Source organism: Antechinus flavipes, chromosome 4 (assembly GCF_016432865.1).
Source record: "Antechinus flavipes isolate AdamAnt ecotype Samford, QLD, Australia chromosome 4, AdamAnt_v2, whole genome shotgun sequence".
NCBI classification, from domain to species: Eukaryota; Metazoa; Chordata; class Mammalia; order Dasyuromorphia; family Dasyuridae; genus Antechinus; species Antechinus flavipes.
The window spans coordinates 93,253,058-93,271,610 of record NC_067401.1 but is presented as its reverse complement, the minus strand read 5'-3'; the positions used below and the strand labels follow the sequence as shown (position 1 = coordinate 93,271,610).

General features: G+C 29.8%; 1 protein-coding gene across 1 annotated transcript in view; it reads left to right on the top strand.

Annotated features, from left to right (window-relative positions):
* The window catches only part of RYR2 (ryanodine receptor 2), a 522,738-nt gene that overhangs the window by 312,674 nt on the left and 191,511 nt on the right, over nucleotides 1-18,553 (top strand). The window contains exons 60-64 of the mRNA XM_051996568.1: nucleotides 711-837; nucleotides 1,430-1,545; nucleotides 5,538-5,602; nucleotides 6,591-6,712; nucleotides 13,452-13,501. Of these exons, the coding sequence (XP_051852528.1) occupies nucleotides 711-837; nucleotides 1,430-1,545; nucleotides 5,538-5,602; nucleotides 6,591-6,712; nucleotides 13,452-13,501 (480 nt within the window). The remainder of the gene's footprint in view (nucleotides 1-710; nucleotides 838-1,429; nucleotides 1,546-5,537; nucleotides 5,603-6,590; nucleotides 6,713-13,451; nucleotides 13,502-18,553) is intronic.

Genomic DNA, 18,553 nt, shown 5'->3' with positions numbered 1-18,553 from the left:
TAAAGAGGCAAAAGGCAAAAAATCCCTAATATCTTTCCACAAAGAAATCACTTAATAAATGTATGAGAACCAGAAAATGTGTATTGGATCAAATTGAAATTTTACCACTTTACATATCAATTTATATTTTGTTTTGTCATCACTTGTTCATTTACATAAACATAAAATGTTAGGAAGATAGTCTGAATGAAAAGAAGCAAATTTCACAAAGTTCTACTCCATTATTGCATTATTAATAGAGATATTTGGCATCTCTAAGCATTTCTGCTTATCAATTAGTAATTACAATTATTAAAAAAAGAAATTAATATAAAAAAACAAAAAAAAAGAAATACTGTAAAAAGCAAAAAAAAAAAAAAAAAAAAACCACAATTATTTACTAAGTATTTGTACCTTGAACTCTGTTAACTAAAGCTGTAGGGATGCAAAAGCAAAATGAAATGAAACACTTCTTTCCTTTAGGATCCTTACATTCCATCCGAGAGGCACAGGTATGTAAATAAATGATTACAAAATCATATTGTACAACATTGAAAAATGGGAATAGGAGGGACAGCTAGGTGGTGCAGTGGATAGAGCACCACACTTCCTAGCTGTGTGACCCTGGGCCAAGTCACTTAATCCCATCTTATTCTACTAATAAGTTGCACTTTGAAGGAAGAAATAGAATTAATTACCCTAAATGCATTTTTTCTTTTTGGATATTCTAGTAGGAGGTGGCAACCATCCCCTTCTGGTACCCTATGATACTTTGACAGCCAAAGAAAAAGCCAAGGATAGAGAGAAAGCACAGGATATTCTCAAGTTTTTACAGATAAATGGCTATGCCGTATCCAGGTAAAATAATAATTTATGTAGTGTAAAATACATTTTAGATAAATATTTAAATATCTATAACAAAAAAACTAACTAGTAGTTCAGCTTAATCGTTTCCCACTAATTTTCACCTTGGGAGTTGGTATAGTATTTGTATATTCAAAAAAAGAGCAAACTAACAAAGTTTTGTTTTTGTTTGTTTGTTTGATTTTTTTTCAATGAAATGACCAAGTATACTAACTTTTTTTCATAGCCATTCCTTACATTTACTTCTATAATTCCCATCCACAATTACTATAAGATTCTTTTTATGTTATTTATATTTTCAAATCATATAGTAACATTACAAAAAAAATCCATAGGTTTATACTATGCTTTTAAGATTTTTTTCCTAAATGGAACTTTTATCACCTCACAATAAATTATTAATTAGTTTTTAATATTAAATTAGAAGCACATATTCATTAGTGATTTTTCCAGTTCTTATTTTGAACTATTTTATAAGGAATAATATGGGGGCAATAGGTACCATTGGAAATATTCTTATTTTTTGTAAAATTAATCATTTAGTTGACTTTGTAGAATCTTACTTGTCTTGTATTTTCTTTTTAAGGGGATTCAAGGACTTGGAATTAGACACACCATCAATTGAGAAACGCTTTGCCTATAGTTTCCTTCAACAACTTATCAGATATGTGGATGAAGCTCATCAATATATTTTGGAGTTTGGTATGATACCAGTGTCCTTTTAGTAACAAATGAGTTTTTGCACACTTGACAATAAGATTATTAATATCAGGACAAAGAAGAAAAAATATCGTGAGATCTTAAACGTCCTTAAATTTAGGGTGACCTCATCACATCATCTTTGACCAAAATATAATTAGTGATTTTTGATTAAGAGACATTATTTGAAACCACATAAAAAGAGAGTAGGAAACCAGTTAAGTAATGTGGTATGGTGAAAGGAAAAAATTAAGTAATTGTTTAAAAATTGTAGTTGTATGACTGAGCAAGATATTTAGTTTCCCCCAGGGCTAGTTTTTTCATCTTTGAAATTGAAATAATAACGTTTACAATGTTTACTTTCTAATGTTTCATGGATCAAATTGGAGGATACTTTTTAAAAACTTTTATAAATTATAAAACATTGTTAAACTTAAAAAAAAATACTTAAACATACAAATGGATCTGTGATCTCATCAGTTTGGGAGTTTCTGCAAATGATGCATATCACAATAAATCCATCTCTTTCTAGACTATGCTTCTTTGTCCATGTCCTTTCCAAAGTTCACCCCTAGGGGTAAAACCAAAGCGCTGGATTTTTTTTTTTTTTTCTTTTTATACTGACATTATAATGAAACTAGTACACTCTGGATCTCCATCTTTTTGTTCTTATCACGTGACCAATTTATTCTTTTTTTTCATATATATCTTCTCTTAGTATCATACAATTATTTAATAATTATTTTGATATCTGTTCTATTTTGGAATTCTTCGTTATTTATGTTACACACTACTCATTCCTGCTTTTGACTCTATTGCTGTCCATTTGATACTCCTTTTTACTTCTTCAAAGTCCATTGTATTTTGTGTTTCTTAGCCTCATTTCTTTACATTGGTAGGATGTTATCATTAAAAAATTCCTTTATATATCTTCTAAAGTTGCCAGTCAGCACTTTTACAATTTTAGTGCCACTAGCATGGATCTCTTCTAGATGTATTTTGTTCAATCTGGCTACTTTTCTCATCTTTATACACTTCAATGTTTCCTCTAAAAGCAATTCTATACCTGGGTTTTTAAAGTCCAAATGTAGTAGTTCCACCACTCTTTATGGAGAAAATAGTTTATTATTATAGTTTTTAAAAATGTTTTTCTTGTTTAAAACAATTCCTCCAGTTTCTTTCTGGAGTGCTCTCAAGATGGAGAGCTTAATTTGCTTAATTGAGTACTTGTCAACCTTTTTTTCAAAGTAGTTTATACCCCATTGTACTTCCTGTTTTATGAGATGCTGCTGCTAATTGTTTATCTTCAGTGATATTTTACAAAGAGTTTATATTCTTGTTTGGTGTTACAAGCCATTTCTGTTCAGCGCATGTATTAGATACATGGTTGTTGATCAAGATACTTCTGGACTCGATCTCAGTATTTTGTCTACTGATTTTTTGTTTGTTTGTTGTTGTTTTGTTGTTTTGTATTGTATAAACTTCTGGATAAAAACATTATCAGTGTTGATGTCACTTATTCTGTCCATTTCAATTTTTAAATTTTCAATTATGTTTTGAAATCATTTAGGGCTAGATTATTTTAATTATATTTCATATCTCCTCTCATTTTTCTTGCTTTTTCACTAATTCTAATCTTCGATCTCATGAATCAGTGGTTTGAGTATATATATACTCTGCTTCAGGGTTGATAACCACACCAACAAAAACATTTTCCTGACTATTAAAATATAACTTGCTTTTAAATTACCTTTTTTTTTTTTAATAAAAATGATAGCTACTAGACATGGCATGTAACAAATAATACCATAAAGAACCTTTTTTTTAGAATTAAAGTAAGATATAAATTAGATTTCACCATTGCAGAAGACACAATGATTGAGATATTCATCACTCATCTTCATTTCTCTATGATTAACTATATGTAACAAACATTTATGTAATTAATATTGTGTTGTTGTTCGATCTCTTCAGATATATCTGACTTGTAATGATCTCATTTGAGAGTTTTTTGGCAAAAATACTAGAGAGGTTTGCCTTTTCCTTCTCTTTGCCATTTTATAGATGAAGAAACTGGGGCAAAGAGAGTTAGTAACTTTTGCAGGGGCATACAGCTAATACATATATAAGGCCAGATTTGAACTTGGGTATTCCCAAATCCAGGATGCTGAAACATGTAGCTGCTATTATAATTATATTTCAGCATAATATTTCAGTTCATTCACAAACCATTTTTGCCTCAGACCTCATTCCCTCACCCTATTACAGCTCCTTCTCTAATATGTATGAATAATTGCCATCTTAAAAGAATATTTTGGGCAAGTCATTTAACCCCAATTACCTGAGCAAAAAAAAAAAAAAAAAAAAAGAATATTTTACAGGAAAAAGATATTTTACCTCCCCCCATCTCACTCTTTTTTCATTTTATGTATTATCTCCATATTTTAACAACTATGCTTATTTATTATTATTTTATTTAATTGTTAAATAAAATTTAATTTTAAAATAATAATAGGTAAAATTTACTGAACAAAAAATAAGTATTTTATTATTAGTTATTGCCTCTGTCAGAGCCCTATATAACTGGAATTTATTTCTTTTCTCTATCAGATTCCTTCTTCCTCAGATTTCTCTCTTTTGTGGTTTCTTTGATAAAAAGAACATAGGAAAATATGTCAGATATGCTAGTGTATCCAGACATATCCTTATGGCTCAAAATTAATTTGATATTTTGCATCTCATTTTTAATTTTTGTAGTTTGTAAGTGGAATTTATTTCTTTAATTAATTCAACAAAAATAATAGCATTTCTAATTGAATATTCAGTAAATATTTGTCTTAAAAATGTTTCCTGCCTTAAAAAATATTCCCTAATGAAATAAGTTTCATATGCTTAAGACTGAAAAATTATAAACTCATACACTAGGATTTTCTTGTTCTTGACATTTCTCTTAATCTTAAATATAGCTACAGCTTTTCCAGTGAAATCTTACGGAGAAACTCTCCTCTGTATTCCTAATTCAATTGTCTCATTCATAATAGGAGTCCCTGTTTCCAACTTTATAACTCTCTTCCTAAACTTCTTGGTTTTAAGGTAGCCAATTCTAACGTAGTTTATAATATATACTCTAGTTGAAACTATATCTGCAATTCAGAAGGAAAAAAAACCTAAAACATTTTTTTCAGATATTCCTCTCAATGAGTGATATTTAATTAGAGAATTAAAATAGAATCATAATGGGATTTTTAATCTTCATGTTCAAAAGTGTACATATATTTATATAACTACATATATTCCAAATAATATTTATGTGTATTAAAAGTCACATCTTAAAAGTATTAAAAGTCACATCTTAAAAGTATTTTTAAGTTTCTTATTTATTAAAAGAAATAAGATCTGAATTGGGAAGGTCTTCTAAGGCTCTTAGAATATGATCTAGCCTCCTCTAATCTCTTATCTTCATTTTTTTTTCAGGAGTTATGAGGTGGAAAAGTAGGGAAATATTAGGTAAAAGGCAAGGAAATGTGTTCCTAACTTTGCATAGATGACAGAGTCATATTATAGTTTAAGCATTTGGTTTTATGATAAAATTCCAGGTCATATGTACAAACAAACCAGAGAATATTATATATTATGTAACATCCAATGTGGATTGAAAAAAAAAAAAAGGAAAAATACATTTTTCTTTGAATTAATAATATTAATACCTCTGTGGCAGCTATAAAGTGCAATGTATAGAGTGTTGGACCCATACTTAGGAAGACTTATCCTTGTTAGTTCAAATATGTTAGATACTTATTATATGACCCTAGTCAAGTCACTTAACCTGTTTGTCTCAGTTCCTCATCTGTAAATGAGCTAGAGAAAGAAATGACAAAACCATTCTAGTCTTTATTAAGAAAATCCTAAATAGGGAAATGACAAGTTGGACATTAGTAGAATTGTGTTCAGTTTTTGAAGTACAGTATCCATTTAAAAACTTTTCATTTTTACAGATGGTGGCAGCAGAAGCAAAGGAGAGCATTTTCCTTATGAACAGGAAATCAAATTCTTCGCTAAAGTATAGTATACTCTTGTTGCTATACTGTTTGTTTACAGATTATGGCATCTAATTATTTGCCTGTGTTCAAGATGCATTTGTATGATGTGAATTTCACTTGGTGATATAGAAATGTAAATATTCCATGGCATGAAAATGCATGAATTCCATGAATTAAATGTTCTCCCTTTCTTCACAGCACTTTGTCTTATGCTTCCATTTCTCTCCCTATTTAATATCCTAAATAGCAATTAGTTGTGAGCAAAATAGAAGGTTGTCTGATTTAAAAGTTTTCATGTTTCTTTGAATTATGTTGATTAGAATGAAAATATATCTTTCTCAATTTTTAAAAAGAACAATTTAGTAATATTGTGGTTTTAAAAATTGGCTCTGTCTCTTGTTAAGTAAAAATTAAACCTGATGAAATATTACTTTTTTATAAATAAAAAATTCAAAATCAGGCTTATTATGTTTTTTTGAAGCCCTTCTTAAGTCGGTAATAAGTAGGTAGGGACAAAGAATAATACATTCAGTGAACTCCATTGTTTACTTATAAATTGTTTCCTGCTACTTAATTGTCTATAAAAGGAAGTTATAATACTCATTCTTCAACCATCCCATCAAACCTGTGGTAAAATGAATCTAAGAAATTTCTTCTAATTAAAATTTACATCTTTTTCTAGTCATCATATGAAAATTGATTATTTTTTTAGTCAAGCCCAATATATCCTATTAGGTTCTGACATATTTTGTGGAAGGAAATAGCACTTCTAAAAAATCACATTACAGTATACTACTTTTTTTCTGTCTAGTGTCCCAGTTCTAGGTAGTCAATTGAACCAATGAAGCCAAATTTAGAATCCTGCTACTGAATGACATAGCTATGAATATGGGAGGACTTTTTGCATGTAATCCTAACTTATATCACACTTTCAAAATATTCTGGTCAGTTTCAAACCACTGAGAACACTTGAAATGATGGTATCTATTTTTCTCTGTTTTCATTCAGGTTGTGCTTCCTTTAATTGATCAATATTTCAAAAACCATCGCTTATACTTCTTATCTGCAGCAAGCAGGCCTCTCAGCACTGGAGGACACGCATCTAACAAGGAAAAAGAAATGGTTACTAGGTAAACATAATTATTTTGTATTAGTTAAGACTAAATTATGTGTGTGTGATGAGGCTTGTGTAGAATAGAGTAGAGGCAAGAGAAATTTTATACTATTTCTACTCTGATTCCTGTTTATTAGGATGATTTTAGAAGAGAAGGAATAGTAAGCCATTGAATATATGTTGTAACATCTGAATTTTTTTACAGAATGATTCTAAAATTGGTGCTGAAGAGGTAGGGATTTAAATAATTCCCATTGTGGTATATAAACATATGGAGCAAGCAAAGTGGGACATATGTTGATATAATCTATATTTTAGTAATAATAGTGTGTTAATTATTTTACAACATTTATTTAAATCTGCTAATTTTTAAAACAATAAATTGTAAGAAGACAGACTAACTTATATGCCTTTAAATATGAAATTTATGAAGACTAAAATTAGAAGAATATAAATGAAAATTATATTATCCTATTCAATTCAACTTCCCACATCTTCTCTATTCTTTTTTGCAGAGATCATAGTATAAACTTGCTATAGATTCCTCCTTGATCTTTGAAATTGTTTCTCTAGAATATCTATCTATCTATCTTTCTGTCTGTCTATCTTTTAATCCATTATTAGAGTTATAATAAAATGATTTTACTTTTCATTTTTTCAGTCCTTAGCAGGTATATCCATAAATGTTTGAATGAAAATTTTAAAAAATATCCATCACATAGCTTAAACATAATATAAAAAGTTGATAGAAAATTTTCTTAGTCTTCAGCTAATAGGTTTGATACCAACAGTGAATAGCAGGGCAATTAACTTTTTGTTGGATATACATTTAGGTAAAATGAAACTTAGGAAAATGAATCACTAATGAAGAGAAAAAAATAACTCTTGATTATATTGTAGATTTAGGAAAGTGAAGTCATATTTTAAAGTTTGGTTCCTTCTAATATCAAGACTGATAAGCTTCAGACTTAGAATAGGTTCTCCATGAAGTGACAATAGTTAATTTCTTCCTATTCCCTTTTCATTCCCACCTTGTGTTTTTGCTATCAACCTATCTTTACACATGGGTTGGAGATCCAAAAAAAGCAGAACCAATATCCCCAAGATGATAAAACAGAGCATAATTTCTTTGTTTTAATGTTTGAGAAAACAGTGTAACCTACATTAATCACTAGTAATAGTAATAATAAATGTTGTTAAGAGTATTCATTTTGAGAAGTAGAAATAGTAAGTACTAGATAGGGATACATATGAAGATGTGTATATTTCTTCCCTATTATGTATCAGTATTCTTTTTTTCACTTTTAAGTGATGTATACTTCATCTTTCTGTATCATTCAGATTTTATATAGGGCATTTCTTTTGGGGTGATCTTTCATATAATGAAGCCATATTCCATAGGAGTAAGGACTTTTTATCTATGAAAACTCAAATTGCCCTTGCCAGCATTGAGTTATTGCCTTCTACTTCTTCAGCCTTGATATTTATAAACTATTCCTGTGGAGAATGAAATTTGTTTCAGAGTGCTGTGTATAGAACAAGTTTGCAAAAAAAATCATTGTTTCCAGAAGGTACACACACACACACACACACACACACACACACACACAGAGATTTATACATATACATATACATCCACACATAAGCAAATATATGTTATATAAAGTAAAAGAAATCAGTATGGTAAAAAAATTTAAAAACAATCCCATTGTACAGAGAAAAAAAAAAAAAGTAACAGCAGTCAGCTTCAAAGATTTGCATCTCCTGGCTTGTATAACATAATCTCCGATTCTTGATTAATATTGACTATTCTTCTTAGCTTAGCTCTATCTCAAGCTGTCATCAGTGTGAGCCACCGTTAAATGATATAAGCTTTGTATCTTTGGGTTGTCCTTCTATCCCCACTATAGAATATTCTGTTCCTTTGTGTTTTCTTTCATTTCTTTCTCACTAAGAATTAGTCATTTTTTTCCTCTTTTATTTTTATATTCATATTTATATTCATAAATTGTTAGCTAGACCTTGAGTCTTCCTATCTACCCTCTCATTTTATAGATAAGGAAACTAAGCCTGGAGAGTAGGAGAAATTTTTCCATGTCAGATACGTATAGTAAGTTGTAGAATTCTAATTCTTCTTAACTCCTCTTCACAGTGTTCTGTGATGATGCTAGCTAACCAGACAATTGCCAACAACTTTAAGCCCTTTAGCAAGCCCTGTGGATTTGAAAGTCTTACATGCTGCTGTGCCCCTGTCATTATTGCCTTTCCTCTTTTACTACTTTTCCTCTTCAGATTGAGGAAACTGCCAGGATACAACTGGGAGAAATTAGAGGCTTTTCCTAGAATGACTGAATGCCAGTTAGACATCATGAAACCCAATCCTTCATTTTACAGATGAGAAAAGTGAGGCTCAGAGAAAACAAGTGACTTACTCAAAATTATATAACTGGTATCTAGGAAAGTTCATATTCAGACTTCTATCTTTTGCTGATTCCTGTATATCATGCAAATTTTCTCCCCTTTTAGCACCTTGGTAATAGATTTCCTATAAATAGTCATCTGCTATAACTTAGACCCAATTTTCCTGACTGATATCTAATTTTTAATAAACAAAGCAAATTTTTATAATTTTAGTGCATTTGAATGAGATGTAGTGATGTTTTATCATAATCTTTTAGAATCAATTTTTCTATATTTGTCTCATTAAGAAAAAATATTTTAACAAAATAACAATTAATTTTCATCAAGAGTTGTTACTTTTATGATATCATGAAAATCCACTTTGTAAATATTTTTATTTAATATTTCAACAAATACCAATTTTTTTTTTATTGACTTATAAAATCCAAGTCTTTGTTTTGCCCATAAAATGGTATACAAACAATTCTAGACACATTTGAAATAGAAGTTGGAAGAACTCAACTGTTAAATATTTTTTAAAATTCTAATTTATTTTTGAAACATTTGCTCACAAAAAATTATTGTCATATCATCTATATATCTCTTTATATCCATCATTTTCTCTGTCTACTTAAACACACTTTTATACTTTGATATTTATATGATTTCATCAAGAGTGAGTACTCTTTCTACTGATACAAATTGGCACTCTAATATGGTTTCTTATCCTGTGTAATTCCTATGATGCTTTTGTCCTTCGAATGGGATTTATTCAGTAGAATAAAGGTCCTTTTCTTAGGCTTTTGGTATCTTATTTGTATCAATTATTACCTCTTATTAAGTAGTACCCCTTATTTATTTATGTCCAATAAAGTATTAATCCACTGGAGTTGTATTTACCGTAGGTTTTCAAAGGCAATGCAAGAAGAAGAATAAGTTCTTCTAGGCCCTAGCAGGCAGGAATGATATGTATAAAGGCTTAGAATTATATATCTTGTTTGAGAATCAATTAACTAGATAAAGAGAGTAATTATTAAAAATGAGTCCCAAGCAATGATTTTTGGGGGGGGCGCTATAGGAAACTCAGATGGGTTTTAATGATGGTGATGGTTTTTGTCTTACATTTAATCTTTGAAAGTATTTCATATTTTATAACTGAAGTAATTAATACATGTAAGTAGTATGGCATTTCTAGATAATAAGGGTATGAATATATGATTTTTCTATCTCTATGGTTTCTAAAACTGCCTATTCAATTAGACATCATACTCAGGGAGTTAAGTTTAGGAACCTCTTTCCTCATTTTAGAAGCCAAGTTTCATGGGATTGTTTAGTATACCTATAATTTTCCTTGTAACAGTGCATTAAAAGAAGCTTTAATCAAGAACATATGCTCTAATAACACGTCTTGTTGTTAGAATTTTCATTACCAAAGGTAATATGAGCAAGTGATATAAGGTGTCAACTAAAAAAAAATCAAGATGCATAAAAAGTAGTGTACCTTTCCAAAACCAGGGAAATTATAGTCCAATAGTAGACACCTAGAGAATTGTATTTAGTTCTTGCTGCCATGTGTTTTAAGGAAATTCACAAGTTATAGTATGTTTAAAAGACAAATTGGAAGGTAATATGACAAGTCACTGTATTAGGAGAAGACATGGGACAGGGTGAAGTAGAATAGAGGGGACATATTATATTAACTCTCTTTAAATATTTGAATGGCTGCCATGAAGAGGGATTTGCTTGGCTTATTTCTTGGTCCCAGGAACAAAATTAAGATTCTTTAAGTTTCAAAGAAGCAAATTTGACTAGGTACCAGGAAAAACACAATAATTAGAATATTCCTAATGCAAGTTTCCCTTCACTAATGCACTCCAAGAGAAGAGGCAGGATGACTGTACATGTTATTAGAGAGAAGGTTGAAATTCAGATATGAGTTGGATTACATGACTTTGGAGTTCCTTCCAACTCTGACATCTTATGCTTTAATTTTCTTCTGTGGCACAATCACTAATTGACAACATAAACCAAGATAATATTGTATCTGCAGAGATACATCGAATGTGATAATGTAAACACAACTCTTTGCAGTTATCAGGTATTAAATACATACTTTGTTATTGTTTAAGATCATGGATAAAATGAAAAGAGCTTGATCTGACAGACAAAGGACTTCAGTCTGAATCCCTTTTCTATTGCTTTTGAAACCATCAACAATTCACTTCCTTTCTTTAGCCTTTAATTTTCTCATCTGTAAAATGAGATGATCCCATTATTCCTTTCAGGTCTGTATCTTTGATATTCTGGCTAAAATTCTTGTCAGTTTTTTTTTTTTTTTTTTTTTTTTCCCAAGTATATTTCAGTATGACGTAATTTGAATTGATTTGGATAAAGCATAATCCTGGTGGGAAGGGGAAATTGGAGAAAATGTGAGAAAGTATTGAGAGTCACAGTATGGAGGTAATTATATCATTTATATGAATGTATGATTCCCAGGCACTCTATTTAGGAACATAGAAGGATTCCTTTTGCGGCTAATTTGCACAGTAAGTAGCTTAGATAAGCTATAGTAAACAGTGGGCGGGAACTTAAAAACAAAGTCTCATTCTATGATGTAGTTTCAGTTATCTACTTGAAAAGAAATACCTGTCTAATAGAATAACTATTTTAGAAGTATGTGGAGTTTTTTGTTTACAACTTTCAAATATGATAAAGGTATTAATACACAATTCTTCTATACATGAATTTTTCAATATAAATTCTTTTTATTGAAAGGTATGATAACTGATCTATTTATTTTCTTTAGTAAATTCTTTTTTGAATTACTTTTTTGTTGTTGGTAATAATACATAGATGGGATACATAATTTTAGTTCATGTGATTAGAGTATCAAATTAATGCAGCATTGAATCAAATCCCTCTTTCCGTGACCAAAGATTGAACTTCAAAACATTGCCATCTGTTCTACATGTGAAACTATTGATAGTAAAGAAAAATGAATAAGAATCTGGATGTGGTTCAGTCCTAATGAATCTATTACAACTACTAAAAACAATGACAATAATAGCAAAACAGGGGGCAGCTTGGATGGCACAGTGAATAGAGCACCAGCCCTGAAGTCAAGAGGACCTGAGCTCAAATCTGGCCTCAGACACATAACACTTCCAACTATGTGACCCTGGGCAAGTCACTTAGCCCCAATTGCCTCAGGGGAAAAAAATAATAGCAAAACAGTACTATGAAGTATGTCACTACTGCCACTTCATTGGAGAGCATGTTTATTTTCCAAAATTAGATGAATGTGGATTTTAATCTGGTAGGTATCTGTATTAAATAAATATTTGGTCTCACTTCAGTTTTTAGCACACATATAATAATTTACATAACAAAGCTTTCCAAAAATCTTATCCTGATTCAGAACCCAGAGGATTTAGATGGATTTTCATCTTTCCGAGATAGGACTAAGGCACAAATAGTGATAAGAAATATAACAAGCACCACCAAATATCTTAGGATCTATTTGGCATCAATATCATTATAAAACTTTAAATACTTCAAATGCACTCATTTAATGGCTTATTCATTCAAAAGTAATCATGGGGTACCTACAGTTCTACATGCTATATGGTTTAATAATGTAGTCTTTAACTTCATGAAGCTTGCAATCTCTTAGATCAAAGTTATAACTAAAACTCATATAAAAATATCTATTCTAGTTATTATTTTTCCCTTGGAGTAGCTGATTGATAGTGTTTCTGAATTTTTTTTTTTTTTTTTGGTAAATAAAATAGGTGAACTTAGAATGGATAGGGCTGGTTAGTTCAAATTATATGACAAAACTCAAAGTAGATTTCAAAATATTGATCCAACAAGCACCAAAGTTTTGTTGCTATATATTTTCATTAATGTAAATATTTTCAAATTCATTGACAAAATGGAACTGGCAAAAACACACTTTTAGCTTCTGATTTCCTTCAGTGGTTATATACTTATGGATTTCATGTAGATTGCTTCTATATTAATTAGCTTTGCTTCCAATTTTTTTTGTTTCTTTACTTATAATATGTGCTTATTTAACCATGTTTGTTAAAGGTATGCACTTAAAGATTCTTTCTTTAGTACCTTTTACTCTCATATTCTGCTCAGATAATTGATTCTTTCTGCGTGACATCATGTTGCTTTTTTCTTGCTCATATATCAGCTGTTTTTTTCTCTCCCTTTTCTTCTTTTTCCCCATCTTTTCTCCCTTTCCTCTTCCTTTCCCTTCTCTCTCACTCTGTCTCCCTCCCTCTCTCTCACTTTGTCTCCCTCCCTTTCTCTCTCTTTCTCTCTCTTTTTTTTTCTTTTGTCTTCAGCCTATTCTGCAAACTTGGAGTTCTTGTCAGGCATAGGATTTCACTATTTGGTAAGGAGACCCTTGACAAATACCAGCATGGCCATCACTTGGTTTTCTTTGCCATTTTGCATTGTGTTGTGTCTTGCTTTGTTGCATGAATGCATGGTTGCATGGCTGCATGCAAGGTCATCATTGGCCAAAGAATGTTTTCTAGGCTGATTTTACTTAGCAATTCCTCTAGGGTGCAATTGAGGATGTGGCAGGTTTTATTTGCTAGTTCAAAATATTTGAAATTTGAGGGATATTTTCAAAAGTTTAAAAGAAAGTATTAGCGTTTGTCATAGCTTGTTTTCTCTAAATGTAGAAAAAATTATACCATAGGTCTTCATTTATCTTTTTATTTAAATGAATTAACATCCTGTTATAAAATTCTATCTCTAATTCATATAGAGTACCTTCATTTTCTTATGCTCTAAATTCCAAATCTATATGACTATTGCATTTCAGATACTGGTGCTCAATCGTGAGCAAGGCTTGGTGAAAAAAAAAAAAAAAATAGAGAGCAGGGAGAAGAACGTAATGTACCAGGCATTTTTTAGTTTCTGAGCAAATAAATAGTTTAATGTCATTTCCCAGATTTAAAGTATGAGCAAATATTTTCCATAGTCTTCTTTGGGCTGAACTATTAGGGAACAATGAAATCTTATGTTTCATACTTTACTGTAGCTGCTTTTGAAAGGTCATAGAGCATATATGAACTATTTTGACTGCTTTTATCAATTTAAGAATGTTTCTGGATGATATCAGTTTTCAAAATTTTTTTTGACCTTCTCATAGCTATTTAATATAGGTCCTTGAAGTTTCATTCCATTCACATGGAAAACTAAGAGTGTATGTTTCTGTGTGTATGTGTATATATATATATATATATATAATGTGCATATGGACATTACACAAACATTTTGAAATTTTCCATTTTACTATGAGATTCAATTCACTTTCTGTTAATAATAGAAAAACACTATTCATTTTCTAAAATTATTCTTTGGTGTTAAAGTTTTTTATTTGGTATCTTGTTTCCTTTAAACTTCTGGAATTTTGCATTTGTATTCTTATTATTTCAGAAATTAACATGGGAATTGCCTATTGAATATTATCTATTTGAATTACTTTAGTTTTAACTGATTAACAGAGAAGCAAATTTTATGAAAATTATTAAACCTTTCTTTTAACAATGTTTTTGTATTTCTTCCCTGTCTTGACTCTGAGATGATCTAATATTACACAATTCTTTTAAGATACATTTGTCAATATCAGTTGTACTCTGTGGTGGCCACTTTCCCTGGACATTATTAATTTTCCATACTTTGAATATATGTTCCTAACTATTACTTTTGTTTTATGCAATTATAAAATTATTAATTGAAAAGAAAACTATCATAGAATTATGAGCAAGCAATGATCAGTTCAGAAGTATAGTGTTGGTCTATTATTGATTCAGTGTTTTTCCAGCTTGTTAGTTATTCGCCATTTCATATTTAATTTTCTCAAATTTTAAGTATCAGCAAGAAGCTAAAAAATTAGATGATACTAATATACATATGTTGCTGATGAATTCTATGTAAATAAATTTTAAATAAATGTTCTCATCTAAATTCTTTTTAAAATTGTTTTTCTTTTTGAGTGAAAACAATAAATAATCCTTTTTTAAAATAGTCTCCAGATTGTCAATTATGTAAATTTAGATATTCTAAAAGTAATAAGCATCTGTAAGACTGTTATTTTCAGCAGTTCTTTGTAGGATATCATATGTCATTTTTGTTTTTTATTATATTATGATTATTATTTCATATTTTGTATCTTAAATTTTTCTTAGAACTAGAGTTAAGAGATATAATTTGAGTTTATTGATTTTGTTTTGCTTGGAAATTATTTTTAGAATCTGGATTTCTAAATTAAATGCCCAAATCAAAGTGGAACCAAAGACTTGCGTAGGCCATAATTATACAAATAATAGTAATTATAATATTTAATGGATATTTGTTGGATATTGTAATCATACTCCAAAGTTGGCTGTCATCTGACATCTGTAATTATCAAGCCTTATTAATTAGTTTGAGATGTGTCTTTTAATATATATATATGTATCAACTGAATCCCCACTTAAACATTTGTCTTTATACATATGCATATACACACATATAAAACCTTTTTAGGAAATTGTAATCTAGAGGCTAAAATATCTTTTGTTAATATCAGGAAAAGTAAGTTATAGAAATAAGAGAACTCATTTCACAGAAGATAAAAATTAAAAGAAGAAAAATAGCTCATATGTGTGTATATACATATATATATGTCCCTTGAAAAATATATTCTATAAATTGAAAATCAGTCCTGCCCTTGTATTCTTGGGCAAGATTAGACAGACCATAGAATGTGATGATGGAAGCAAATCTTGCTGGTAGGTTTAGGAAGAAATATATACCAATCCTTTTCCCTAATATATAGAATCCACTCTTAATCATTTTACTCATTTTTTCAACTATTTTTTCAGACTAGAAATTTCCTCTACCATTTTCAAGGAAGTGACACAGGAATTTTAAAATATATTTATTTAATATTTTAATTTTTTCCAATTAAATGCTAATCTGCTTTAATATTTTTTTTAATTTGCCTTTGAGATTCTCTTCCTTTTCCCTGTCCTCTCTTTTTATATAGAAAGCAAACATTTTGACATAGCTTATACATGTGTAGTCATGCAAAACGTTTCCAAATTAGTCATTCTATGAAATAAAACAGACAAAAATCCATGAAAAATAAAGTTTAAAAAACAGTATGGTTTGATCTGCATTCAAACTCTATCATTTTTTTTTTCTTCTGGAGATGGATAGCTTTTTTCATCATAAGTCCTTTAAAATGTCTTGGATCATTGTTGAATAGCTAAGCTATTAACAGTTAATGATCATAAGTAGCAATATTGGGCTCATTTCACTTTGTATCATGTCATGTAAGTCTTTACAGGTTTTTCTGAGAGCATCTTGTTCATCATTTCATATAGTATAATAGTATTCCATTGCAATCATATGCCACAACTTCTTTACCAGTTCTCCAATTGATGGTATTTTTGTTACTACAAAGAAGATGCTATAAATATTTTTGGACATATTAGTCCTTTTCCTTTTTTATGTGGGTTATACCTCAGAGTTGTTTTAATTTGCATTTTACTAACACATAGTGATTTAGAGTTTTTTCCATGTGATGATAGTTTGCTTTCATTACTTCATCTGAAAACTGCCTATTCATAGTCTTTCGGCATTTGTTAATTGGAAAATGGCTCTTATGTTTTATAGATTTGGCTCAATTCTATATATTGTTTGAGAAATTAATCAGAGAAACTTGCTATAAGTTTTTTTCAAAATTAAGAATTTTCCTTTATCCTACTTTTCCTCCTGTTTATCATATCTTTTTTCTCCTTTCGTGCTGCCCATCCCCAAAAATGTTTTGCTTTTGATTTCTGCCTCTCCCATCTGTACTTCCCTTCTATCAGAACACCCCTATTCTCCACCCTGTTTGCTTATCCCTGTTATTTCTTATAATGTAAGATAGATTTCTATGCTCAGCTGAATATATATGCTATTTCCTCTGTGCAATTTTCTGAAGTGAGTAAGGTTTAAATCTTAACACATTGTTTGAAGTTAGCTCTGTTTGGCTGGAGAAGCCAGATCATTTCTCCCTGATTCTTAGGGACTCTTAACCAAGTAACTAGGTTTTACTGACCAGAAGCTTATTCAAGCAATTGATCTGCAAACAACTAATTCCATACTACTGATCAACCAATTATTTTTAACTTGTTCCTTTGCTTATTTATAGATACTTGGGGGAGAGTAGGACACCTCTTTTTGGGGGGGCAGGGGAAGAACAGGCAGTTGCACCTATTCATTCTCTTCTTTCCAACTTAGAAACTCCCTCCAGTTAAAAGTCAGGTCATCTCATATTGTTTCCTTCTAATTAATTATTATTATTTGATTAATTGTTGTTAATATATAAAAGTCTGTCTTCCTATGGGTTCTAGGCACAAGTTGAGGAAATCTGGTCCCAATTTGTTGACGAATTCACACATATTGCTTGTAAATCAATATGTGTGAAAGAGTAAACTCTGTTTTCTCAGTCATTTAATCTCTCATTTTCCATAAGCTATTTGATCATGACTTTCAAGTAATCCAGAAATTCTCAAATTATTTCTCTTTGATCTGTTTTCTAGGTCAGCTGTTTTTCCAATGAAATATTTCACATATCCAATTGTTTCATTTAAAAAATGTTATTTTTTTGTTTCTTAGTGTCTCGTGGAGTTTTTAACTTCCATATGTCCAATTCCAATGTTTAAAGAATTATTTTAGTCAGTGGGCTTTTGTACCACCGTTTCCATTTAGCCGTTTTTACTTTTTAATTCTATTCTTTCATCAGTGAATTTTTGTACCTCATTTTCCATATGGTCAATTCTTCTTTTAAGGAGCTTTTCTCTTTAGTGAATTTTTGTATATCTTTTTCCATTTGGTCAATTTTGCTTTTTTAAGGAGTTTTTCAGCATTTTTTATACCTCTTTTCTTTTTTTAAAAAAAATTATTGAACTAAATACTAAATTAAATGAATAGAAAAAAGAACAGAAAAGGAAAATAAAAAACAAAACAAAACATTGCTATGTTCTCAAAACTGTATCAGAGAAGATTCAAAATATAGAACAATAAAATTCCATTTCAAGAGAACATATTGTAATAGAAGAATTATATTCATGAATGTCCATCTTTGCTTCCATGTAGGTTATTCTTTTATTCTCTGCTTTATCCTTTTTACTTTGTTCTTTTTTTACCTTTTTAAACAACTCCCCCTTCACCAAGCAGTCTACAGTTAAGCACAGATTTAATTCACACCCACTCACAAAACCACTCACATATACATATATATCTATATACACACATACATAGATCTACGTAGATACATTTAAAATAATATTAATATGGCTGATATATAATGTAGATTTCTCTCTTGATTGAATCTTTAAGTTTGATTTTGTCTAACATCAATGATTACTTGCTCCACCTTATTTTTCTATTAAATTCTGCT